The sequence below is a fragment of the Microtus ochrogaster genome, chromosome 19, assembly GCF_000317375.1.
Source record: "Microtus ochrogaster isolate Prairie Vole_2 chromosome 19, MicOch1.0, whole genome shotgun sequence".
Classification (NCBI taxonomy): Eukaryota; Metazoa; Chordata; class Mammalia; order Rodentia; family Cricetidae; genus Microtus; species Microtus ochrogaster.
In genome coordinates, this window is record NC_022021.1 from 47831067 (window position 1) to 47857506 (window position 26440).

At 43.1% G+C, this 26440-nt stretch overlaps 2 protein-coding genes across 6 annotated transcripts in view; both read left to right on the forward strand.

The window, feature by feature from the left end:
- Window positions 1-8723, forward strand: part of LOC101998041 (zinc finger protein 58-like) — a 9396-nt gene extending 673 nt beyond the window's left edge. Inside the window, exons 2-3 of the mRNA XM_026783847.1 lie at window positions 807-902; window positions 7108-8723. Of these exons, the coding sequence (XP_026639648.1) occupies window positions 807-902; window positions 7108-8525 (1514 nt within the window). The 3' untranslated portion in view covers window positions 8526-8723. The remainder of the gene's footprint in view (window positions 1-806; window positions 903-7107) is intronic.
- The window catches only part of LOC101997559 (zinc finger protein 58-like), a 34969-nt gene that overhangs the window by 5447 nt on the left and 3082 nt on the right, over window positions 1-26440 (forward strand). The window contains exons 1-4 of one of the 5 annotated variants that reach the window (XM_026783849.1): window positions 16920-16996; window positions 19766-19869; window positions 23782-23908; window positions 25066-25161. In XM_026783849.1, the coding sequence (XP_026639650.1) occupies window positions 19849-19869; window positions 23782-23908; window positions 25066-25161 (244 nt within the window). In that variant the 5' untranslated portion in view covers window positions 16920-16996; window positions 19766-19848. Of the gene's footprint in view, window positions 1-16864; window positions 17016-18488; window positions 18684-19765; window positions 19870-23781; window positions 23909-25065; window positions 25162-26440 lie in introns of those variants that run through there. The other 4 variants (XM_026783850.1, XM_005356686.3, XM_026783851.1 and 1 more) reach the window with 4 other exon arrangements.

The window sequence follows — 26440 nt, forward strand, 5'->3', positions numbered from 1 at the left end:
GGCGACTTTTGGAATTTTGATAGAATTGAGTCCATAGATCAATTTGGAGAAAGATCGAGAGCTGACTCTAGGAGTAATTTCCAGAAACTCTAAAGCAACTCTCCAACCCCCACATCCCTGTGTTAGACAGAGTTTCTCCGTAGCTTTTTTGGTTCCTGTCTTGGAACTCACTGTTGTAGACCAGGCTGGCCTCGAACTCACAGAGATCCGCCTGCCTCTGACTCCCGAGTGCTGGGATTAAAGGCGTGCGCCACCACCGCCTGGCTACTTATTCTTACACAATGTTGTTTTTTGGCTGAAGTACTTCCTCACACCAGGGTTCCTAACCTAATGTATTTGTCTCTCTAAAGGAAAGCATCACATGCCCTATGTCTTTAGTCCGTTACTCTACGACAGACATTTGTAATATGGACTAATCTAAGAGAAACAATCGCTGTATTCCACAGAAATCCCTTTCTGTTCTCCGCATTGATTCTCCATGATCAAAGTACGTCTAGAAAGCAAATATTCACTCTAAAGTTTACCCTACATGCAGTGAAAAGTATTCATCCTAATGTCTACCCCAGATATAGTGACTCTGCAAAATTCCTACGAATTTTAACGTTTTCCCCTTTCAATGAGACTCAGAATCTGGACATTGTACATTCCTCCGTGTGCTGTAGTGGTCCTGGGAGGGAACATGTGTGGAACTGATTGTCTGTAGTCATTTATTTCATATCTCTTTCCTTATAGAATGTACTGGAAGGGCCATGTCAGTTCCCAGTACAAGGACACTCCAACAATCTTGTTCCCTTTTCTACAAACAGGTCTTGTCCTCTCTAAGCCACACCTGGTGACATTTCTGGAGCAAACACAAGGACCTGGGGATGGGAAGAGACAAGCAGCAGCCACCGTGCACCCAGGTGTGTAGGTATGAGGGGTTCAGGGGGCTAAAAAGCAGGTTTTCCCATGTGTGTTGAAAGAAGGTGTTGTTGTGGAGATACTCTCTCCGTCACGTCTTTGTTATCAAAGGAAGATGTCTCAGACATTCATGGTGGTTTAGTTCTCCTAAGCTTTGTAATTTCCCCATCGTGGGCTGTGTATGTTTTTCTGCAAATCTCCAAGGTTTTTTATTTTTTAAATCTACATTGTAATGAAGACTCAGGGAAATGCTGTTCTATGCAGAAGACTCATGTGTTTGCTGGGCTTGCGAGCAGACTCATGCCAGAAAGATGTCTACACCAAAGTGAGCGTGATTGGGTTTTTAAAGTCAAACCCACAATTCCATCACACAGAGGCAGGCAGTGACAGAGGCTGAACAGTATCAGTTCTGTTGATTAGAACACGTCGGGGGTGCGGAGCAATTGGATAAAACTCAGACAAGCAGGAGTCAATTTGGACAGTCTGTTCCCTGCTTAACTTTGACAACACATACAGAGGACTGTATAATTGAAGGCTGTATAAATTTTTCTCTCCCTCTAATATTGTCTCTGTACATGAATTACATTTGTACTGACCATGACTATAAACACAAACACAATTTTGGGAAGACTAAATATGTTTAATCTCTCAGTAGGTGACTCAATAACTCTTAGTTCTCAATTGTCTTCGTTCTAACATCTTACTGTAAATTAGTGACTTTTATCAGATTTGGATATGCTAAATGTAAATAACTTATCTCTGTTAAAAATTTCAGCCCTAGAATTTCCAGGTGCTGAACTGAAGCTGTCTTATACTGAAATAAACTTTAAATATAAATACAGTCCGTGGAGGCTCTGGGAACTTCACTCTCCCCAGCTCTTTATATTGTCGCTGCATAAAAGCTAAATCAGTGCCCCTGACCTACGTTCAGAAGCTTGATAAATCAGAAGGAATACAGTTAGAGGAGAGGGGGAAGCCTGGCCTTTTTAAAGGGAAACATGTAAGAATAAAAAGATGGACAATTAGTTGTTCTTGTCGTGACTCAGTTTCTCCAAGTGGGTGCAGTTTAACAAAGTTAGCAAAGACATAAGTGACTAGAGAGTGTTCTTTAATTCAGTATTCAGTGTTTTTCTTCAACATGAATAAAACTTTATAACCTTAGGGATGTTAATAAATTTTGATTACTAAGTGTATTATCTTTAAATCTCCTCTCCATAACTGTCTTACATAGACAGGCCTAAAGTGACTTCCTTCAAGCTTTAAAGGTTTTGCCTTTTATTTATATAATTAATCTAAGTAATTTAACCCATTTATCAGAGATATAACCTCAGTTATATCTTCGGTATCTTTTTAAATGATTTCACTGATCCACGCAGAGGAACTTGGCGTGCCAGCAAGAGGTTTAGAGATGCCAGTAGACTTGGATGAGAACAACTTTTGTAGAACCAAGAGTGGAAGCGTAGAACAGGATTTCCATCTGTAACTGAGTGCAGAATCCATTGAGACACATCACTCCCTTGGGCCCAGGCATCTGATTCTTTACATATACTCCTTTGATGGAGGTGGGTCTTGTATCTTATCTGTTGCTTTCATTGGTTAACTAATAAATAAAACTGCTTGGCCCTGATAGGACAGAAAATTAGGTAGGCGGAGAAAACAGAACAGAATGCTGGGAGAAAGAAGCCGAGTCAGGCAGTCGCCATGATTCTCCCACTCCAGACAGACACAGGTTAAGATCTTCCCTGGTAAGCCACCTCGTGGGCTACACAGATTATTAGAAATGGGTTAGATCAATATGTAAGAGCTAGCCAATAAGAAGTTAAAACTAATGGGCCAGACAGTGTTTAAAAGAATACAGTTTCTGCATAATTATTTTGGGTAAAGCTAGCTGGGTGGTGGGACGCAGCCCGCTGCTGCTCATATTACTGCACTCCCTTGAGTAGGCAACTTCAAATGAGATATCGTAAGTTTAACAAATAAATTTACCCTTTGAGTTAAGAAAATATCCCATAGGGGAGGTTGTTAGTATCTATTTGTATGTTGTCTGTTAGTCAGTACATATAACAGCTTTATGTATAATAGTACATGTAACAGTGTTCATCACATCACTGCAGAGGTCCATCCAGCTACCCAGCTTTAGTTTTTCTGGCCTATGCACCCTAGCATCTCTAGGAAACCTTGAAACCCCATGCAATTGAGAACCAGTTCCATGCAGCTGGGAGGGGAGGGCCCAATGTTGTCCGTCTCCTCCGTTTTTGAAGGGATATTAACATTTAACAAGCACGGCTGTGGTTTGAAGGGATATTAACATTTAACAAGCACAGCTAGAGTTATGAGGATGGTGTTCAGCTTAGAGGATACTGTGCAACATCATTAAATTAAAGAAGGTTGAATCCGAACTGCACAGCGAGGGTCATGTGACGCATTAATAGTACCTGTTAAAGCGTTATGCCGTGGAAGTTTCCAGGTCAACCTTATAGTAAACATAACACGTTCGTCTTTATGATTTAGATAGTATGTAGACTGCTTTAGTTGATGTTAACAGCATCTAACAGAATTCAGCTGACTCTGATTTTGGAGTTATTATTGATTGCTTTTAGACAGAGTGTCTCTTTTATCCTTTTTTAATAACGAGCCGCCCATTTGGTTGTTTCTGCTCTACACTTCTTTTTCCCGTGAGGCAATTAATAGTAGCATCCCTCTGAAGAAGTTCACCCCTTAGCTTTTCTTTTCCCAAGCTCATGCTGTCTTTTCCTGAGCGGTTCTGCTGCTCTTCCTCTGCCTGTCACGGAGTCGGGGAGCCAGCCTGACCAAGAATAAGGGCATTGGGGAAAAAAATTGAAGAGAAATGTGCTTGGGTTTGAAGTGGTTGGGGAATATCTTTTTACCAGAGCCAGCTTTTCAGTGAGCTAAAACAGTATTTAACAATTTATAAAACTATTATCTGTATTTAAATGGCATTTGTTTCTCAATAAGACTGAACATGGTAATTTAGATATCCATAGCTGTACTGTGTGCCTCTAGATGTAAGCAGACAACATGAATAGTTTTATATGTGTTTTGCCTTTTATAAAGATTTCAGTATTTAGGATAATATACTCATTCTCGTTAGACAGGGACGTGCTGACTCTAATCATTAAATACATAAGTACCTGCAGCCTAGAGACATTTAAACAGAAAACCATAAACTAGACATTGAAGCAACTCAGAAAGTTCTGGAAGCAAAAGTAAGAGTATCTAGGCTTGGTGGAGCCGAGACAAAGGCTGAGCTTAGCCACAGGGCTAAGGAGTCCCAAGAGCAGATAGAATGTGTATCTTAGAGGAAGCAGGCTTGCAGACCCAGTAGAAAGGAACCAACTCGGATTGTATCTCCTGTTTCCTGAACAAGCAGAATGGGACTCCAACACATAGAAAGCCTGGCTGCACCATCTTTTCCACACACCGAGCTAGAGTCCAAGACCTACGTGTGCTCTCTAGGCTCCTCGGATGTGTGGTGGCTCCACTCCTGTCGTCTACCCTGCAGGCTCTGGTCTGGTGCCTACCACAGTGACCTGTGTTCCGCAGTGGAGGATGTACTGCCCCTACGTGGACCGTATGGCACATCACTATATCAGAGAGATCCTATAGCTCGGTCCTCACCAGGCAGAGTATTCCTTTAAGGGAATGTGCCTGGGAGTTGACGAGGTTTGAGTTCTTGACAAGACCTTAATGTTTTCTGTTGTGAAACAGTGGATTCTCCACAGCTGCTGGGGAGGCTGCCTGAGAACATTTTCTCAGCAGGATTGTTTAGTTGGTGGAGCATTTGGGTAACATTCAGGAAAAATTGAGTCCCTTTGGGAATTTCAGTAACAGAGTCTGTACTATTTTCTACACATCAGAAAAAAATGCACACCTTTCTAAATGCCTAGGTGTGAAACCATTGTAAAAAACTAAGTTCACATATTTCTTTCAAGTCACTTACACTCATGTTGAGGAAAGTGATTCCCATCAGAGTTCTTAGTCTTTGATGAAGATATTTTCTAAATTGTTCTTTATCATACATTCAGTAATAAGGATTTAGAATGTATACCCTTTGTAGAAATATATTTGAAGATTAAAACTGTCTGTAGCCAGGAAGATCTAAGCTTTCAAACTTTTGTGGGTTCAAAATTTTTCTTTACTTTGCAGTTTGATTTGTTTTTTATTATTTTGGAGGTGTGTATAGCCTAATATCATTTGTTATACATTCCCTATATATTTTGGTGGATGGATAAAACACATTGATAAAGCACAGGGTGAAGGACAGTGTAGGATTATAAAGTATCCATGAGCTCTGCTTTGTGAATTTCTACTTCGTGGGTAAACACAAGTCTCCTGTTTTCATACATTGTTCGCTGTCTCTCTCACTTAGGGCCTAATATCTGTTCATTCTTGTAAATGAATAAATTTTACAAATACATAAATTTATTGCTTGGGCATCGTGATCTACTCCACTGGTCCCAGAACTTGCAGCCAGAGAAAGGCGGAGCTCTGAGTGTGAGCCAGCCTGGTTTAGAAAATCAGTTCCAGGATAACAAGATCTACACAGAGAAACCTTATGTTGAAAAAGCAAATTTAAACAAAAGAGGAAATTGTAGTGATAGGAGTGGCGGGGCTGTGTCCCCAGCACCCCGGCTGCCTGCTAGCTTATGCCCCGAAATAACAACACACAAACTGTATTCATTTAAACACTGCTTGTCCCATTTCTATCTAGCCTCATCTAGGTTAATTCTCACATATTAATTTAGCCCATTTCTAATCATCTGTGTAGCACCGGTCTTACCGGGAAGGTTCTAGCCTATGTCCATCCTGGGTCGGAGCTTCATAGCGTGTGCCTCAGAGAGCAGAGCTCTCGCGTCCGCCCTGGAGATGGGAGCATGTTGTCTCTGCTCCAGAGCAGAGCTGTTGAGTCTCTGAGCTCACTTCCTCTCCCTCCCAGTATTCTGTTCTGTTTACTCCTCCCACCTATGTTTTAACCTACAAGGGCCAGCCAAGCAGTTTCTTTGTTGCTTAACCAATGAAATCAACAGATTGATATATGACATTCCCACATCAGGAAATAACTCATTTTTTTCATCTATTACTTGACAAATATATTGTCTCAGCAAAACTACTCTAATTCACAGGTAAGCCTGAAGCTTTTTTTTCTTTTTATCATGACTTGATATGTTTCAGATATATATTTTCCTGTCCTCCAAATAAAACATAAAATCTTGTCCTGAATTTTTTTTTTTTTTTTTTTTTTGGTTTTTTGAGACAGGGTTTCTCTGTGGCTTTGGAGCCTGTCCTGGAATTAGCTCTGTAGACCAGGCTGGTCTCGAACTCACAGAGATCCGCCTGCCTCTGCCTCCCGAGTGCTGGGATTAAAGGCGTGCGCCACCACTGCCCGGCTTGTCCTGAATTTTTGAGCTATATTATTTCATCTTGTTGTGGACTGTGATGCCTGTACCACCTGGAACCAGAGTTGGCAAGGGCCTGGGGATTAAAGAACACCAGCAACATGGGTCACTCTTGAAGCAAGAATGCCAATTTTATTATGTTCCAAGGCAGCTTATATAGTGCTCTCCTTGACTAGTAGCCACACCCTAGCTCTCAGGATTTTCCATTGCAAGCCCACTGGAAACCACATCCTTGTTATCAGGAACTCACGAGGGTTCTGTGCTCAGAGCAGCTATAAGCATAAAAAAACAAGATGTTTACCTCCAGCAGGCAAAAAGGTCATAGAAAGTTCAGGGTCTGTGGGTCTGCAGCTCCCAGCAGTGGACTTTTTGTACAGCATATCCTTTCAAAATAAAACTCTATGTGGATGATAAAAATTTTGTATTTTGATGATGACTCAGAATTACACAATCACAATTAACTTTGTTTAAGGCTTGACTACTTTATAATTTCATAAACAGATAATATCTCTATTGTTTAATAGGCTTATTTCTGCTAGTAAAATGCTCTTACAACTTAGTTAGCTATTATGCCTGTGCTCTATTTTGTTGTGCCTATTATTCTACTATGAGTATAAATTATTTCTAGCTACAATATTTTATTCTTCATCCTCATTGCCTATTGGTTTGAAATATACTGTAGTTTGTCACTGATGTTTCAATATGTATGAATAAATCTCTCCACATAAAAGTACTGTAAGTATGATGAATATTTCCTAGCTTTTCTTCATATCTCAACTTTGCTTAACAGGAACAACATCCAATGTTGATTATAACTCACTACATAGTCACTGCCAGAGACTTCATACAAGGGAGAAACCTTACAAGTGTGAAGAATGTGGTAAGGCCCTTGGTTCTTATAAAACCCTTTCCATGCACCAGAGACTTCACACTGGAGGAAAACCCTACACGTGTAAAGAATGTCACAAGGCCTTCAATACTCACTCATCACTTTTTATACACCAGAAAGATCACACTGATGAAAAAACCTACAAGTGTGGAGACTGTGGCAGATCATTTTACTATCTTTCAATGCTGAAACAACATCAAAGGATTCATTCTGGAGAGAAACCCTACAAGTGTAAAGAATGTGGCAAATCCTTTTGCTATCCCTCATTCCTTAAGCAACATCAAAGAACTCACTGTGGAGAAAATCCCTACAAATGTGCAGATTGTGGAAGAAGTTTTTCTTGTTCTCTACGACTTCAGGTGCATCAAATAATTCATTCTGGAGAAAAAACATACCAGTGTGAAGAATGTCACAAAGCCTTTCGTTATCACTCATCCTATTGGAGACACATGAAAGTTCATATTGCAGAGAAGTCATACCAGTGTGAACTGAATGGAAAAGGATTTACTAAGCCTGCCTTTCTCTTTGGGAACAAGGCAGCTCATACTGCAAAGAAACCGTACAAGTGTGAAGAGTGTGGCAAGTATTTTTGTTCATCTTCATCCCTTAGACGACATCAAACAATCCATTCTGAAGACAATCCCTACAAGTGTGCAGAGTGTGGCAAAAGGTTCTCCTACTTTGCACACCTTCAAGAACATCAGACAGTTCACACTGGAGAGAAACCATACAAGTGTGAAGTGTGTGGCAAATGTTTTTCCTCATCTTCATCCCTTAGACGACATCAAACAATCCATTCTGAAGACAGTCCCTATAAGTGTGTAGAATGTGGCAAATGGTTTTCCTGTTCCAGGAGTCTTCGGGAACATCATGCAATTCATACTGGAGAGAAACCATACAAGTGTGAAGAGTGTCACAAAACCTTTCGTAAATACTCAACCTTTTGGAAACACAAGAGAGTTCATACTGCAGAGAAATCCTACGAGTGTAAAAAGTGTGGGAGCTGTTTTTTCTCATCTTCAACCCTCAGACGGCATCAGGCAGTTCACTCGGAAGACTATCCCTACAAGTGTGAAGAGTGTGGCAGCTGTTTTTACTCATCCTTGTTCTTCAGACGCCACCAAATAATCCATTCTGAAGATAGTCCTTATAAATGCGGAGAATGTGGAAAACGCTTTTCCTGTTCCAGGAGTCTTCGGGGACATCAAGCACTTCACACTGGAGAGAAACCTTACAAGTGTGAACAGTGTCATGAAGCCTTTCGTAATAGCTCATCCCTTTGGAGACACAAGAAAGTTCATACCGCAGAGAAATCATAGCATTGTGAAGAGTGTGGCAAATGTTTTTCTTCCTTTTCATGCCTTAGATGACATCAAACACTCCATTCTGAAGATAACCCCTCCAAGTGCGCTGAGTGTGGAAATGCTTTTCTACTTTGCACACCTTCAAGAACTTCAGACAGTGTCATGGCCACCCTCGTCCCGCAAGGAATGACGCGACCACCGGAGCTCTTCTCACTGCAGTTTATTCCAGGACTTTTTACACTTCTCTCTTTCTTTTCCCCTCTCTCTCTCTCCTCTCTCCTTTTCTTCCTCTCTCTTTCTCTCCTCTCTTCCTCTCTCTCTTCGTTGACCTCTCTCTCTCTCCTCTCCACTACAAACTCTGGAGGTCTCGGTAACTCAAACCACATGAGTATAATTCCCTTCCTTAGCATACCTTGTTCAGCGGCAAAATCCAGATCTCTACCAAGCCTATCCCAGGATGACACATTAAGATTGCCAGAGACGGCAAACCAAAGAGCAATTGTGTCACATTTAGCCAAAAACCTCTCCAAAGCGCTCCGTAACAGCTCGTTAAGAGTCAGAAAAAGCAGGTGTGATGTTGAAGCGCCCATTCTAATATCCTATTGTTCCTTTTAGTTTCATTTTAAACCGTCCACTTTGTCGTGGCCCTCACTTTAAACCATCCACTTTGATAGTGGCTCTGACTTTAAACCGTCCACTTTGATCGTGGCTCTGACTTTAAACCGTCCGCTTTGGTCGCGGCCCTATTACCCCCACTCTCCCTTCTTCTACCGGTGAGAGCGGAAAACCCGCTTTTTGTTGCGGATCCCCAATCTTTACCTTGAGGATTATTTGGTGCACCCCCTGACTGCAGCAAGTTCTGGGCTCCACGGAGAAAGGTTTGGAGGTTCCCCGTAAGCTTGTCCCCATACGGGCCACCAACTGTCATGGCTCTACCTCGTCCCGTCCCGACCACCGGAGCTCTTTTCACTGCAGTTTATTCCAGGACTTTTTACACTTCTCTCTCTCTTTTCCCCTCTCTCCTCTCTCTCTCTCCTTTTCTTCCTCTCTCTTTCTCTCCTCTCTTCCTCTCTTCCTCTCTCTCTTCATTGACCTCTCTCTCTCTTCTCTCTCCCCAGGCAAACCTCTCCCAGCCCTTAAGTAGGCATGGGCTGCCAACACCAAACTGACAGGTAGGCACTGCCCATAGGTTCACGCATATGCAGGCAGCTGATAATCATTGCGTTATCATACCATAGGTCAGGCCTTAGCCATCTCAGGAGTTGATTATACATCTCCATCAGGTGTGACATCACGCAGCTCGCTACAAGACAGCACACTGGAGAGAAACCATCAAGGGTGGAGAGCTGGTAAATGATTTTACTCATCTTCATCCCTTAGGCAACAGAGAGAGAGAGAGAGAGAGAGAGAGAGAGAGAGAGAGAGAGAGAGAGAGAATTCATTCTGAGCACAGTCTCTAAAAGTATGGAGAATGTGGCAAAGACTGTTAATCTTTATAAGCTCATTGGACACATGATAGTTCATACTGGAGAGAAATCCTACAAATGTCTTTAAAAAGTTTACCCGCGTTCCAGGACAGGCTCCAAAGCCACAGAGAAACACTGTCTCAAAAAACCAAAAAAAAAAAAAAAAAAAGTTTACCCGTCTTCAGCCCATAAAACATATAAAATGAATCATTCTGACTAGAAATTCTGTGAGTGCCGGGAGAAACAAGAGCAGAAAGAGGAGTCATGAGGAGAGGCCAGCCAGCCAACAAGGAAGCAGGATGTGTAGAAAATGAGATAATAAGCCATGAGCCACGTGACAAAGCATAGATAAGGAATATGGGTTCATTTAAGAGTAAGAGTTCTGGGAGACTATCTCCTAATTCCCAGCGGGTCTGATGACCTGGAACGGGTGTGTAAAGTCAGCTCAGTGACAAAACTCTGACCTTCTGTTTCAAACAAGTGGCCCAGATAGCCTGAGCCATTTTTATTTTTACAGTTTCAATAGTTTGCCTACACATTTTTTCAATCTTATTTATTCTCTTAAGTTTCTAATAATAATTACGATACCTGCCAACTTTTTCCGTCACCTCATTCCCTTTCCGGCCCCAACCTTCCCACTGCTAATCATCGCCTATTTGATTCATAGCTTTCATATTAGAAGCACATGCGATCTAGCAAACAACAGAGGGCGTCTTCTAACTAGGCACACATACTGGTGGAACAGTGTGTTTAGCTGGCTGCATTTGTGGTTACAGAAGGAGAATTTTGCCCCTAGCGGTTATGTTTCGCTCTGGTCAAATCTATACTCATCATCATCAACTCATCAGCCGAGGCTGGACCAATTCGTTCTTCATTCTGTACTCTAACATCTCCTATAGGGAATATACCAGGAGTTTTCCTATCATCTTGTAAGCTACATAACTAAAAAGCTTACTCTTTATAGCTGGCACTGCTTTTCTCTCATTCTCATGTGTTTCTCCCCCCGACTTTCTACAGTATTGGCACAGCTATTAAAGATGAGAGCATTGTGGGCTTCATGTGATTCTGCCTCATTCCCTGTTCCTAGACGGCTCCATTAACCCTTGATATCATCTATTTATTAACATTTCTCTAAGATTCTTGTGGTTAAAATCATTCTATCTACAACAGTTATGCAAATTTGTAATATTGTCCTGAACTCCTGTGACGCTTTCAGGATAGTCACAAGGTGCATTTAACACCCTGTTCTTAAGAAGCCTGAATTCATGGTCACACCTGAAACATCAAAGACTTTAGGGGCTAACTCAAATGCACTCTGTATTTCTAATAACATCCCTTCTGGTTCACCAGGAGGAGAGTCTTCAGGGGGAAGGTTTTCCTTTTGTAAATAACCCTTTCATCCATAGCTCTAAGAAAGTGAAGCTCAAATTAACCAGCAATAATTTGTATAAGGGAAGCAAGAAGAGTGCTCCTGGGGTCATGCCCAGAATTGTGCAGCACACTAGCCATTGGCCTTGCCAAAAATGGGTCAGATTCTCGAGCGCCTTGCAACAAGGAGAGTTTGTTCAGGCTGTTCTCAGGAACCCCCAAGAAATCCACATGGCTCCCAGCATCTTTTTTGTTTTTAAATTGAAGTTCATGAACATCACAAAGGACTATTATACAGGCAGGTCTTAATTTATATAGAGGACTGGAAAGAGAATGATTAAAATAAAAAATAAACCAAGAGCAACAACCAAATTAATGATAAATGTTCAAAAATGTTTTATAGTTAAAGAGGTAATTGAATTTAAAAAATCATTTCCCAAATCATACATTACTTGAAAACAGGAGAGAAAATCTCTAGCTTATTGTGCCTATCTTAATGTTTCCTTGAATCCCATATCAACAGAAGATAGGGAAGATTTATACATTACTTGAGAAAATACTTACTTAGTCCTCAAGGGAGCTGAAGGTGCTGGGGCAGTTCTAAAAATATTAGCAGTAGTTGGACTCACCAAGATAAGATACATAATGGAGTATTTTCTCTGAATTTGTCAAATGCTAATGGATTCACATTGTTAATGTGATTACTGCATATATATATATATATATATTTGTGTATAGTTATTGTACTTATTGTATATAGTTTTTCTATGCTAAATAAAACCTTTGCTTTTTGTTTAGACAAAAATGGAAAAATGTTCTATATGTTGTTTGTGTCCTGACAAGTAAAATTCACCTTGAGATCAGAGGGTTGAGCTAGCCACTATTTAACCACAGAGGCCAGGCAGTGGTACATACACCTTTGATCCCATCACTTAGGATCTTATGTCTTTGATCCTAGCACATGGGAGATTCATGCCTTTGATCTCAGCACTTGAGAGGCACATGCCTTTAATCCCAACACTAGGGAGGTGGTGACAGGAATATAAGGCCTGTGGTGGTGTGGGAAGTCCTTCTATATATGTGTTGCTTTTTTAGGTAATGAATAAAGAAGCTGCTTTGGCCCATGATAGGGCAGAATAGAGCTAGGTGGGAAACCTAAACAGAATGCTGGGAGAAAGTTGGATGAGTCATTGAGATGCTATGTAGCCACCAAAGGAGAAAGACATGAGCCGGCAGCCAGAATCTTGCAGGTAGGCCACAAGCCTCATAGTAAAATAGAAAATAATAGAAATGGGTTAATTTAAAATGTAAGAGCTTTCTAGGAATACACTAGAGTCATTGGCCAAGCAGTGTTGTAATTAATAGGGTTTGTGTTTGAATATTTCAGGTCAGGGTGGCTGGGAATGAATGAGCAACCTCCGACTACACAGTGGAGACGGGATCTTAGGCCCATTCATTGTGAGGTTTCACAGAGACAGGACCATGCCCTCCCCCGCCCCCCATTTTCAGTCTTAGGATTTGGTGAGACAGGATTCCCCCATTCAGTGTGAGGATTCGTAGAGACAGGATCACCCCGTTTCGGTCTGGGGATTCAGAGAGGTAAGAAGTGTGGCCGCTCTTTTGCCTCTCTGATCTTTCAGCTTTTGCCCTGATAACTGACTCCAGGTTTTTCTTGATAGGATCACGTTTCACACTGTGACAAGTTTGGGGAGAAAAGGCTTTAATTGGCAGAGGGTCCCACAATGCTTTTATCATCGAAGAGAGTCAGGACAGAAGTCCAAACTGGGTAGGAACTTGTAGGCCAGAACTGCTGGGGGCGGGGCAAGGGGTGCTGCTGACTGGTTTGTTCTCTGGGAGTGCTCGGGCGGCTTTCTTACGGCATGCCAAATGGACTGGGCCATCCCACATCAGTCATTAAGAAGTTGCCCCGTAGTCTTGTCGACAACCAGATCTTACAGAAACATTCTCCCAAATTGAGGTTCCCATCTCTTAAATGACTGTAGCCTGCTTCAGGCTGACATAAAACTAGCCATCATGGCTTTTAACAAGACTGGCCATGACAGCTCGCTGGACCGACCTCTGAATGAAAAGTTTACTAGCCCTGGCCTAATGGTCAGGCCCTGTATAATTAACTGGTTGTTAAATTTTGACAATTGAAAGATAGCCTGTGTAGAAATGGTTTCAAGGGCAACAGACTACACCTCCATTGCAATCGGAGATTTTAAAGTAAATAAAACAAATAGGGAATGAAATGGCTTAGGAGAGGCTAGGTTAGTCTGACACCGCACCTCCTCCACTCTGGAAACTTTATTCAAGTAAATTGCATCTCCGTTTTTCATAAAAAGGATTCTTCAGCCCTGGAAGAGGACCTCAATCAGCGATTCTCAGACTGTGGGTTGGGACCCCTTTGGCTAACCTCTATCTTCAAAAATTTTTACATTACAATTTATAACAGTAGCAAAGTTACAATTATGAAGTAGCACCTCTCCACACCCCCCTGGAAATACTGTGTGGTAGGTGGAGAATAACTCACGGACTCACAGTTGGTCAGAGTGCAGAGAATAATAGCCTGTGGAGGGCCCTAATCCAAAGGTGACACCTACATCACACATTGTAAGGGAGCCCCTTGCACACTTCTAACTCCAAAAGTCAAGGATGCATGAGGGAGAAGTGGAAAGAACATCCGAGTCAGATATAGTGAGTATCTGCTAGAAACGTCAGTACCAGCTCATGCATGGACATGCTGTGGCTAATACTACCTGGACAACCCTTACACAAGCTAAACCCAGCCTTGCAACAAGCATGGCTGCATAAGGGTCTCGTTATGTCTCACCCTGAGTGGAGAAGCAATGGCTCCTGAGGGAAACAGTCAATCTGAGAGTCTTCCAGGGTTCAGTTGGCTGTCCTACACCCCACACATGGAGGGGCACTCAGTGGAATGAAGAAACAAGAAAGAAGCTCACAAAGTTGGGAGAGTCACATAGTTTTTTTGTTTTTAGTTTTGTTTTTTGGTTTTTTCGAGACAGGGTTTCTCTGTAGCCTTGGAGCTTGTCCTGGAACTAGCTCTTGTAGACCAGGCTGGCCTCAAACTCAGAGATCCGCCTGCCTCTGCCTCCCGAGTGCTGGGATTAAGGGCGTGCGCTGTTTTAAGGGTGAGAAGTAATAGGTTAAGGGATGTGGAGATTTGAGTAAAACATGTAATATACACCGCAGACTGGGAGACCAGCTCCCACATTTGCTCGAGGGTAGTAAAGATTCCTCAGAGTAGCGAGGGCTTAGGGAAACTTTCTTGTGTCTCTAAAAATGTCCTTAGGAAGAAATCCAGTCTCATATGCTCTGAAGGTAATTTTCTTTATTACTGCAACCTGAAAAATACTCTCACACAGGATGAAAAAAAAACTCTAGCTTATATAAGAGCTGCAAATATTTCTTAAACAACAGCAGAGGAAGTGCCATTCTATAAACACATAAGAAATCACATTTTTTTTTTCTTTCAGGCTTGAAAAAGTCACACTGATCATAGCCAGGGCAATGTTTGGGTGTGAGCCAGATACCCTGAGTTTAGTATGTAAACCAGGCAGGAAAGCACAAGGCTTCCTCATCAGAGGGGCTCCCTGGAAGCCATACACTGAGCTGAAGGCATTCAACTTTCCCGAGTTCTTACCCAGAGTCCACTCAGATGCTCGGTACTGCTGACGTTTCTCCTTTGAATCGTGTGTGCTCTTATTTTAATCCCTCATCCACACTTCTGCCTGCCATCTCAGTAGTAAACTCACTGACTCATGAAGATAGGGATGTTAGGGGAATCTTGGCCGTCTCTGTGAGATGCCAATATCATTCTAAACCACACTGACTTTAAAGTAATAGACAATGTAAAATCTCCAGGAACTGTATGAGAGATTAACTCGAATATCGGGAATCCTGGCACTTTGTACAGAGCCTACATTAATTTGCTCTGAGCCAAGAGCACATCCATGGACAGCTCTGTCTTGCGGAAGTGGAATTTCATTCGAAAGGCGGAGGCCCATTGTAGCGGCTTGGTGCTCAGAACTATACTTCTAGGAAAGCCCCCAAAAGAAGGAAAATGTGCTATGGTGCTGGACACTGTCCCAAGATGGAAGTGGAACATGACAGCACGGCCCACCTCGTCCTAGATTTTTAGACACTAAGGTTGGATGTGCAGTGCCATGTGCCACACTGTTAAAGAGAACCGCTCCACCATATCACTGGTCAGATGTTCAGTGTCCCTCCTAACAGTCCCTGTGGGGTCACACTTCATGGAACACGCTGGTGACAGCTAAGTGGAATTGGATCTGAAGCATATACCCATGGCAGAAATATAGAAAATTCTACACTGGGACTGTCCGTGTTTCAGTTCCAAGTGATCCGGGACCAGGGTCCCTTCCCTTGGAAGGTGAGCACGCGCTCCTAGCGCACCGGGCGGTGAATATTGATCTGACTTTGTGAACAACAGTGGAGAAAATTCTAGTAGCGCTCTCACAAAAACGAAATTGCTTACACAGATTATTAGTTGAAATTTTCAAGGGACAGAAGGACAGGTGGCAAATTCCTGAGATGGATTATGGGAGGTCTTTGCAAGGAACTGTCAGAGAGTCAGACGTTTAACTTTGTGCAGTGGTTACACCGGCTGTCTCCCTCACCAGTTCCTCCGCGCTGCAGAGATAGCAATGTTCACACAACACTGTTTTACAACTGTGGAGTCAGCTCCATGTAAGGCTCACGCAGAGTGTCACTACAGAGGAATGAGGATTATTTGTTTATTTGTGGGGCTGCATATAAAGTCAAAGTCTAGATTATACTCAACTGCTTCAGCCCGTGTTTGTTTCGTTTTGTTTTGCGTTGCCATCTCCTTTTTACTTAGATACAAGGTCTCTTTGAATTCTTCAGTCCAGCCTTCTTCCCAGGTCCATTTGTCCCGTAACCGCTGAGCAGCTAGGAGCACGGTCAGACATACCACGGCTGGCTTCAAAATCATCTTTATTTTTTTTTAATTTTTTTTTATTTATTTAACTTTATTATGTTCGTTGGTGTGAAGGTGTCAGATCTCGTGGAACTACATTTTCAGACAGTTGTGAGCTGCCGTGTGGGTGCTGGGAATTGAACCCGGGTCCTCTGGAAGAGCAGTCAGTGCTCTTAACCGCTGAGCCATCTCTCCAGCCCCTCAAAATCATCTTTAAAAGATACTTCTCAGTCTCACAATAGTGTATTGCTTCGTTATTGTAAAGTAAAACTGAGTCAACATGATATTTAAACGCTCTAGTAAGATTAAAATCACAATATATGGACCAGAAAACTCACAAGGCGAATATTTCTGTCAAAGACTCGACTCACATTCACAATCTCGTGTTGAGGATCTGGAGATGAACAACAGCGTCATTGCACAAAGCGGTCCTGCTCACTGTGCTTCCTTCCTCCCACCCTCTACTGCTGGCAGCCAGAACACATCCAAGACCATAGAACTCTCCCAGCCTGGGTTCCGGGGATTCTTTCGCACAGACTTCTGGGAAATGTAGTTTGCAGCGCTGTAACACCACTGGGAGCAGTCCAGGAAACCCCTTTCCGGCTTTTGGTCTCTTACAAGTGCGTCTTCCCCAAAGTTGGGCGACAGTCCGGTCCTATTGTGGTTTCCAGGTGCGTCTCTGTCATGAAGGTTGGTCCAGGGTACAGCGCTGCCTTAGGCACACTGCGGAGTGTGGGTCCGTCTTGGAGGGAGCTGACCTGGGCTGGGTGAGAGGGCGGGAGAAACTGCCTTGGAGGTGCTGTGCTCAACTGGCTGGGTCACGTGAGGTTGCAGGTCAGGGCTGGGGTGAGGGCTATAGGGACTGTTCCCTGAGCGCCGCGTGCAGCCCCAGTCCGCCTTGGGCTTCTGGGACAGGAGAGCTGCGCGGAGTAGGTGATAGCGCAAGGTCCCGGATCAAGCTAAGGATGGTCAGCTGACTGCCTGCTCCTGAGGAGGAGCTGGGAGCTCACTTCACTGAGCAGCTTTGGTGGGGAAGCCTGCTTCACTTCTGACCCATTCTCATAGGGATGCTGTCAGATTTCTCAGTATCTACAGAGCAAACGGATTTCTGGTCCTTCCTGCCCTCTTTAGCTGGCCTAGGGTACTGGTCTTGAGGCCTTGGTTGTGTTCTTTTTGTCTGCCAGTTAAAGAATTAAAAGAGGAAAAATCTGAGGCAAAACAAAAGTCTCAGTTGGGAAATTCTGGAACACAGCAGACACATCTGCCAGGATCAGCTGCTATAGAAAGCTGTGACTAGGGTGGAGAGAACACACATACAGCCCACACACAGAGGACCCTCTGCAGGAAGAAGGAACTGGAGAAGCTGACTCCAGGTCTCACCTTGAGATCTGGGTTCCCTTAAAGACTTGAAAGGTCCTGCATCTGTAATGTAGGGTGGAGTAACTGTGAAAACGACAGAATGTCTGCTTGGCCCACAATGGTGGTTGTGTCAACGTCTTGATGTGGCCTTGAGCTTGTTGAGCTGGTCCAGAAGCAGGGTCCCTAGGAACAGGTGAAAAGCTCTCATGGCCTTGTGTTACAGTGCCAGGCTTTTGTGTCAGGTCAGCGGGTGAGGAGAACTCCCAGACCTGTGTGTATTGCTGGGATTTTAGTAACCAGACCTGTGATAGAAAAGAAACGTCAGTCTCCCCTGAGGCACATCCCTGTCATCTCTGCGTTTGTGAGGGGAGGCAGGGCCCTCTGGTCCTCCCCTGCTTCACAGCAAATTCAAGGCCTGTTAGGCTACCCGAGTCTGTGACAGAAAACATCTGAACATATTTCATGGATATGATACTTTGTGTGGCTCATTTCTTGTTTCTTACAGTGAACACCAGGGCAAATCCATGTAATCCCCCCACTTTGCAGACTTAAGAGCTATTTCTCCTTAACTTCTGTTAACCCATTCTGGGCGTAATGTAAACATTTTTACTAACATACTTTTGTTAAAGACATTAAATTTTGGTGTTCAGACAATCATTTGAGTTTACTCTATGAAGAAGAATTCTCTTTGCTTTGCTTGAAGATTCCTATATGCAGCGAATGTTCATTCTTTTTGCATATTAATCTGTGTTAGTTGCTGTCTTGACCTGATGCAGCTTTCTTCTGGTTTTCTCTGGTTTCTTACAGTTTGCTTCTTTCAGTTCAATCTGAGACTCGGCTGCTGTGATTTCATTCCTGGGTCTTTTTCTGCAGCTGCAGCTGGGATACCTTCCCTGTCCTTACAGCAGAGGTTGCTCTGTGAGCAGATGCTTCTTACAGTGAGCCAGAACAAAACCACTTCCTGCGCTGTCCTTCACATGGGCACTGCGGAGCCAACCAGTAAGCAAACTGCTAATGGCGGGTCCTGCTCTTCCACAGGTCCAGTCCAGTTCCCCTTGCTGACAGTCCTGTGTCTTTCCTCCCAGGCTTCATTCACTGTGCTCTATGTCAGTGTGAGGGAAGGAGTTACCTGTGTTTACAGCTCATGCATGACCATGCTGTGTTAGTTAGACATGTCATCTCTGGAAAACCCTGGAGCGGAGGTGCTGGGTGATGACATTCAATTCCTGCCAATTGATCTATGTGATTATGTCAGAGGCCGTGGAGAGAACTTGCAAATGACCTGAGCAAGGGTCAAACACATGCAAGGAATAAACCTGAGCAGCACAGATTTTCATCATGTTGTCAACTCTGGTTATAGGAGAGTCTGCCATGATGTCCTCCCTAGTCGTTATCAAATGCAGCGACATATTTTGAGTTGAAAGGTGCATGTGGTTGCATGGCTACCTCCTTCAATATCTGCATTCTGTTGTTCTCTCCATTCTGCAGTCTCTATGTGAAATTAAGTCAGGTCTATGAGAGTGCACGGCCCCAATCTGTATTGGACATACTCCACACAGTGTTGCTTTAAGAAGACTCAGAAACAATGTATGAACTATTAAAATCTGCAAATATATCTAGACACCTAATGTGAAATGCAAAGTGATAATCTTTTGAAATTAAAATTATAATTATTGCAGTTAGTGTTTCCAAAGCAGATACTGCATTTGGCCTTCCATATTTTTTCATGGTTTATTTCACTTTCTGAGTCATGCGGGGGGCTTAAAGCAAAAGTAAATGGCTCTTTCATTCCTCACTTATGGTATAGAGCTGAGACAAAGACCCAGGAGCTGTTCCTTCATGATGTATATAGTGTGTATTTTAAGCCTTGTGGCATGTAATCAGTAGTTAGGTTGTTTTGATTGGTGGTTCACTACTGTTAGGATCCTGACCAGAAATCCAGTCCTCTCTGTGCATCTGGCTTTGACTTCCCACCAATCTGCTAGTCTTCAGTCTTGTCTGACTCTCTGAAAAGATATCTCTGAGGGACAGGAGATGAAAGAGTTCTTAATATATCTACCCTGTCCATTCTGTTGTTCTAGGCTTGAATCTGAGAGGAGCCTCCACTCATGGAGGAGTATATCGACCTCCCAATAATAGTGTGAATATGTAGCAATGTTAATGAATGACAGTTTGGCCAACACAGGTGAGACATTTGCATTTCTTCCCCATAGAAAGTTCATTTCACCAGGCTGAAATTCCCTTGAAACGGTTGCCATTAATTGTATTGGCTAAGATTCATCTTAAATGCTATCGTGTTTCCAGACACACTGCCCTTCACCTGCAGCATCTCATAGATTGGCTTTACGACAGCCGATCTGCCTCTCACGTGGAATAGGGGGATCCAGGCCTGGGCGGCTTAGGGAGTGGTCCTTGCGGTTCGTTCTCCCTTGAGGACCTGCTCTATTTCTCTCACAGAAACATGTTTGCATCTGTGCTCAGCTCTTGGCTCTTTCCACTCCCGTGGCGATCCCTTGCTCTTGGTTATCATACAGTTAGAAAGGGTGGCATCCGTGATTTCCTCCCCTTTCTTTGCAAAGGCAGGAATGTGCTCTGGTAGGAATGTGACACAAGACACAGAGGATTGGAGCTGGGCCTGACCCCAAGGTCTCCTGCCTAAGGGTGAGCTTTCGTCCTGCTTAGCTGTTATTCCCATGAACCACCCCCATGAGCAGTGTGACATTGAATCCCTAAAGGTGCCCCCGTGTCTCCCACATCTCGGCATTAGCAGCAGTTGTCTCTGATGACGTCTTAGTTCTTAAGTTACAGAGGAGAGCATGCTGGAGCCACTAAAGCATCACAGTTGCTAACTGCATTCCAGATGCTTTTCCTAGACCTACACTGAAGTGTAGCTGTCACTGCCTGTTAAAGACATTGCTCACTGCAGCACAGAGAGCATTATGGAAAACTAAAACATTCAAATCCAGAGAACTATTGTCTTGTGATGCCCTGACCGAGTAGATACACTGTAGTAATAGGAGCGGCGGGGCTGCGTCCCCAGCACCCCGGCCGCCTCCAGCTAGCTTTACCCGAAATAATTACACGGACACCGCATTCTTTCAATCACTGCTTGGCTCTTTAGCTCCAGCCCTTTTCTCGGCGAACTCTCACACCTGGACTAGCCCATTTCTAATCATCTGTGTGTAGCACCCCAAGGTGCGCTTACCGGGAAGATTCTAGCCTACATCCATCCTGGGTCGGAACTTCATCGTGTGTGCCTCAGAGAGCAGAGCTCTCGCCTCTGCCCGCAAGAGTGGAACATCGTGTCTCTCTGAGGCGTCTGCCCCCAAGAGGAGAGCTGTTGAGTCTGACCTCACTTCCTCTTCCGCCCAGCATTCTGCTCTGTTTACTCCTCCCACCTTATGTTTTAACCTATCAGGGCAAGCAGCTTCTTTATTTAATTAACCAATGACCTTCCTCCATCAATACACCACACCACAATTCCTGTGCAGAAGGCTCAGGGAATATCTCTGGAGAAAGGACCATATTGATTATGAGAGTCAGGAGCTCCGGAACTCTGTTGTGAGGTTGTACCTTCCAGAAAGGGAAGGGAAGCTGCACCCATGACACCCCAACAATATGACTGCTTGAACAAGCCCTAAACAGTGGCATTGGCTCATGATCCTATGCAGGGCACAATCTGCTAGCTAACAGAGAAGTATAGGCACGTAAGAATCACTAAGAGAGGGAGAATTAGTTTCCCACAGCGATAAGCCCACTCACTATTCATCCAGTAACAAGTGATCTGTCCTCAAAACATGCGCACAGGTAACACTGAACAGAATTGGCCATTCATATTGATATAGCTATGTGTATGCATGTGTATGTATATATATGTGTGTGTGTGTGTGTGTGTGTGTGTGTGTGTGTGTGTGTGTGTACGTATGCTCTGTGTAACAATAATAATTAGAGAACAATACTTCATACATTCAAAATGGACTGTTGGGGGACATGAGAGAAGTTGCAGTGAGGAGGCAGAAGGGAAAATGATGTACTTATATTGTTTAATTCAATAATTTTCAGGGAAAATAAAGTCTTGTCAATTTGACAATGTTGGTGACACTAGAAATTATTTTCAGGCAGACAAGCCTAAATAATATATGATCTCATCGATATATTAACTATAAAAAACTGTATCTCACAGAAGTTGGAGACTGATTAGTTGTTCATCAATAAACCAAGGCTTGGGGACTTTCTAAGAAAGTGGGTGCTGTGGAACAGTGAGATAGGAGAAGCCCCAGGTACTGTTGCCCTGACTACGGGTGTGTGTGAGTGTTATGTAGTGCACTTTTCAGGAGCGTTGAAGATTACGTTTGAGGAGGTGACCATACCATAACTGAGAAAAACAATCCAAATCCTACCTATGAATTTACTAGACAATAACACATCAATGCACGTATTGCCGATAATTTTAGTACATCAGTAAAAAGGTAAAATAAAGGATGACTATTTTTATAGATCATTCTGGGACTTTACTCAATAAGATATTAACAACATAAATTCTTAATTTAGAAAATTTGAAATGTGAAAATAGCATCAGTTGTATTTCTCAGCTATGCACACTGATGCTCAGGTGTCATATGTGCAAAAACTTGCTTTATGAATACCACAAACCCCCTTCATCTGTACCTGTCAGAGAAAAGGCAGAGAGGGAAAATGATGAGAAGATCCAGTGGCGTGTATTCTATTTTAAATTCTCAGTTGTTGGTCCTTCTCTTGCAGTTTAGAAAACAAAGTTCAACAACTTAGGTGGTATTTAGTCCGGGAGGTCTTTCTTATTATTCTACCTTTTGGCTGCTCTTCTCAAGTCCCGTGTCCCTGTCATCTGCGTCATTGCTGAACTCTGCAGAAATCCTGAGCCCACAGCACAGCCAGAGATGCTGCAGCAGTCTCTGTATTTTCATTACACTTCACTTTCATGATTGTGCACATGAACTGTTGAGAAATCCCTTCTCCCTCACCGTGACTTTCTCCTGTGAGGAATGCATACGTGTATGGTGTGTAGCAGCACATGGCACTACATGCATGTGCTGTGGGTGCATTCATTTTGCATTTCATCAGTCTCAAATAGATCATGTCCAACTGAGCTTATAGGATCTTTTCCCTTGTCTTTCCTTTTGATGGTCAGTGTGAGATCATGTGACCACTTCAGACATATCTGAGGAATATTACTACCTATGTAAGAGACATTTCTAGCTCTCTTTCATCCTGGGACAAATCTGCAGACGTGTGATATCTGTGTTAGGGTTTCTGTTGTTGTCATAAAGACCATTATGAAAGACATCTTGGATAAGAAAGAGTTTTGCTGTGGGATAACCTTTTGTACACTGTAAAGATTTGTCACTTGAATTGGTATAGTAAAGTATTGAATGGCCAGTAGTCAGGCAGAAAGTATAGGCAGGATGACCAAAATAAGGATGATGGGAAGGAGAAGGGCAGAGGCTGAGGAGCTGCCAGTAGACACAGAGGGAGCAGGAGATGGATGTGTCATGCTGTTAAAGGTACCGCCATGTGGCAAAAGGTAAATATGGAATATGGGTTAAATTAAAATGTGAGCGCTCGTTAGTAATAAGCCCGAGCTGTCTGCTGATCACTTATAATTCATATTCAGCCTCTGAGTTGGTTCTGTAGACTGGGCGGTTGGGACAGGAAATGTCCATTTACAAGGTTTATTTTAGACTCCAACTTCAGGTCACAGTCCATCTCTGAGGACAGTCAAGGCAGGAACCTGAGTCAAGTACTGGAGCAGAGGCCACAGAACACTGCTTACTGACTTGCCATGCCTGCTCTTCTGTACCATAAAGGAGTGCCTGCTCAGGGTGGGCACCACCCCTAGTGGACTGTGCTGTCTCATCAATCACTAGTTAAGAAAATGCCCCCGAAACTTGACTACAGGACAGTCTTAAGGAGGCATTTTCTCTATTGTTTCTCTCTTCTCAAATGGCCCATGTCAAGTTGACAGGAGAAGTATCCATCCCAATGACTCTTGATATTTATATTATAATTGATGATTTTAATTAATTTAAAGTGTGATATCATTTATTTGTCTGTATTTCAGGAAATGCTGTCCTTCTGGGATGTGGCCATTGATTTCTCTCCAGAAGAGTGGGAATGCCTGCAGTCTGCTCAGTGGAATCTGTACAGGGATGTGATGTTGGAGAATTATAGCCACCTTGAATTCCTGGGTGAGGATCTCCTCTATAGTGACTTCTTATTTCACCTCAATGTGTAACTTATTCACTTTGTGTGGTATCTCATGGAAGCATTTCAACAGTGATTTTCACATCCTTCGATTTCAGAAAAATTAGGGAGGTTGCTCCATAGCTAAAAGCATTCCACTGTAGAGGCATTTCATTTGTATTTTAATAAATAAAACTTGCCTGAAGACTAGAAAAGCAAAGCAGCCAGCCAGTGGCTCTTACGTTGATGTCAGTCTGAAAATGGTGATCCTGCCTCCAGGAAACCTCAGAATGAGACCAAGAGCTCTCTCCCTGTTTTATAATCCTCTCTCATTCTGGGATTAAGGGCATGCACCACTACTTCCTGGTTTCTATGGCAACTAGTATGGCCACTGGGATTAAAGGTGTGTGTCATTGCTACCTCGTCTGTAAGGCGGGCCAGTGTGGCTGTCTTACTTTTCTGATCTTCAGGCAAAATTTATTTATTAAAATAAAAATGAAATGTCACTGCATCCCACTATTTGAACTGTCAGCGTTGAATGTGTATTTCATCCAGCAGTCACTGTGGTGGGATTGTTAGAAATTCAGTGGTGTGAACTGTATTTCATCCAGCAGTCACTCTGGTGGGACTGTTAGAGATTCAGTGGTGTGAATTGTATTTCATCGAGCAGTCACTCTGGTGGGATTGTTAGAAATTCAGTGGTGTGAAGAAGCATGGAATACACTTTTTTTAAAAAAATATTTATTTATTATGTATACAATATTCTGTCTGTGTGTATGCCTGCAGGCCAGAAGAGGGCACCAGACCTCATTACAGATGGTTGTGAGCCACCATGTGGTTGCTGGGAATTGAACTCAGGACCTTTGAAAGAGCAGGCAATGCTCTCAACCGCTGAGCCATCTCTCCAGCCCCCTGGAATACACTTCTTAATGAAAGTGATTCACAACTCAAATTTAATGGTGTTCCCTTACAATGAGACTCAGAATCTGGACATTGTACATTCCTTCATGTGCTGTAGTGGTCCTGGGAGGAAACATGTAAGGAGCTGACAGTCTGCAGGAATTTCTTTCATCATCTCTTTTCTTATAAACAGTGTACTGGAAGGGCCATGTCAGTTCCCAGTAGGAGAACACTTAATCTTCTTCCCTTTTCATGCAAACAGGTCTTGCCGGTTCTAAGCCATTCCTGGTGACATTTCTGGAGCAAAGACAAGGGCCTTGGGATGTAAAGATACAAGCAGCAGCCCCCGTGCATTCAGGTGGGTAGGGAAGAGGGGGTCAGGGGCAGCATTGAGGTCTAAATATTTCAACAAAAAGGCAGGCTTTCGCATGTGCATTGAAACTTATGTTGTTGTGGAGATAATTCTTTTTTTTTTTTTTTTTGCTTTTTCGAGACAGGGTTTTTCTGTGGCTTTGGTGCCTGTCCTGGAACTAGCTCTGTAGACCAGGCTGGTCTCGAACTCACAGAGATCCACCTGGCTCTGCCTCCCGAGTGCTGGGATTAAAGGCGTGCGCCACCATTGCCCGGCATGGAGATAATTCTTTTGGTTTCTCCTTGGTCCTTTTGTTGTCAAAGGACGTCTCTCAGACGTTTATGAGGTTTTTAGACTCTGAAGCTTTGTAACTCCCCAGTGACGAGCTGTGTATTTCCAGAGACTTTCGTGGTTTTTGTTTTCGTTGGTGTTGAGTCTACACTGTAACGTTAAAAATGCCTGAACGCCTGTACACTGTTCTACAGTCTGAGGTGTGGAGGAGCCGTTGTAGTCCAGTCGGTCCACACAGAAGTTTCTTTTGGATCACTTGCACCCATTTTAATGAGTGGTGTCTCATCAGAGTTCTTTGTGAGTGATGAGAGTTTTCTAAAGTTTTTCCTGTTACATCATCAACAGTAAGGATTTAAAATGCATGCCATGTGGATATATATTCAAAGAATAAAACTGTCTGCAACTAGAAGAATGGGTTTAGTAGCTCATCAATAAGCTTTCAGAATTTTCTGGGTTTGCAGTTTTTTTTGTTTTTGTTTTTTTTTTTTACTTTGTAATCTGCTACGCTGTTTTGTTACTTAGAAGTGTACATTGTATCTAATTATTTGTTTTCTGTACCCTATGGATTTTGGTAGGAGGATGAAGCACATTGATCAAACACACCAGGACAGTGTAAGATAAAAATATCTAGTGCTCTGGTTGTGAACTTTCTTTTCCCAGGGAAACAAGGATTTCCCTTTTTATGCCTTGTTATTGTCTCTCTCCACTCACTGCTATGTGGTTATTTAGTCTTATAAATGAATGGATCTTAAAAAGAGGTAATTTTGTTACCAGACCTGGTCTCCCACTCCATTAATCCCAGCACGTGGGAGGCAGAGCCAGGTGGATCTCTGAGTTCAAGACTAGCCTCATCTACATAACAATTTCCATGATAGCCAGGGTTACACAGAGAAACCCTGTCTCAAAAAACCAAAACCAAGCCGGGCGGTGGTGGTGCACGCCTTTAATCCCAGCACTCGGGAGGCAGAGGCAGGCGGATCTCTGTGAGTTCGAG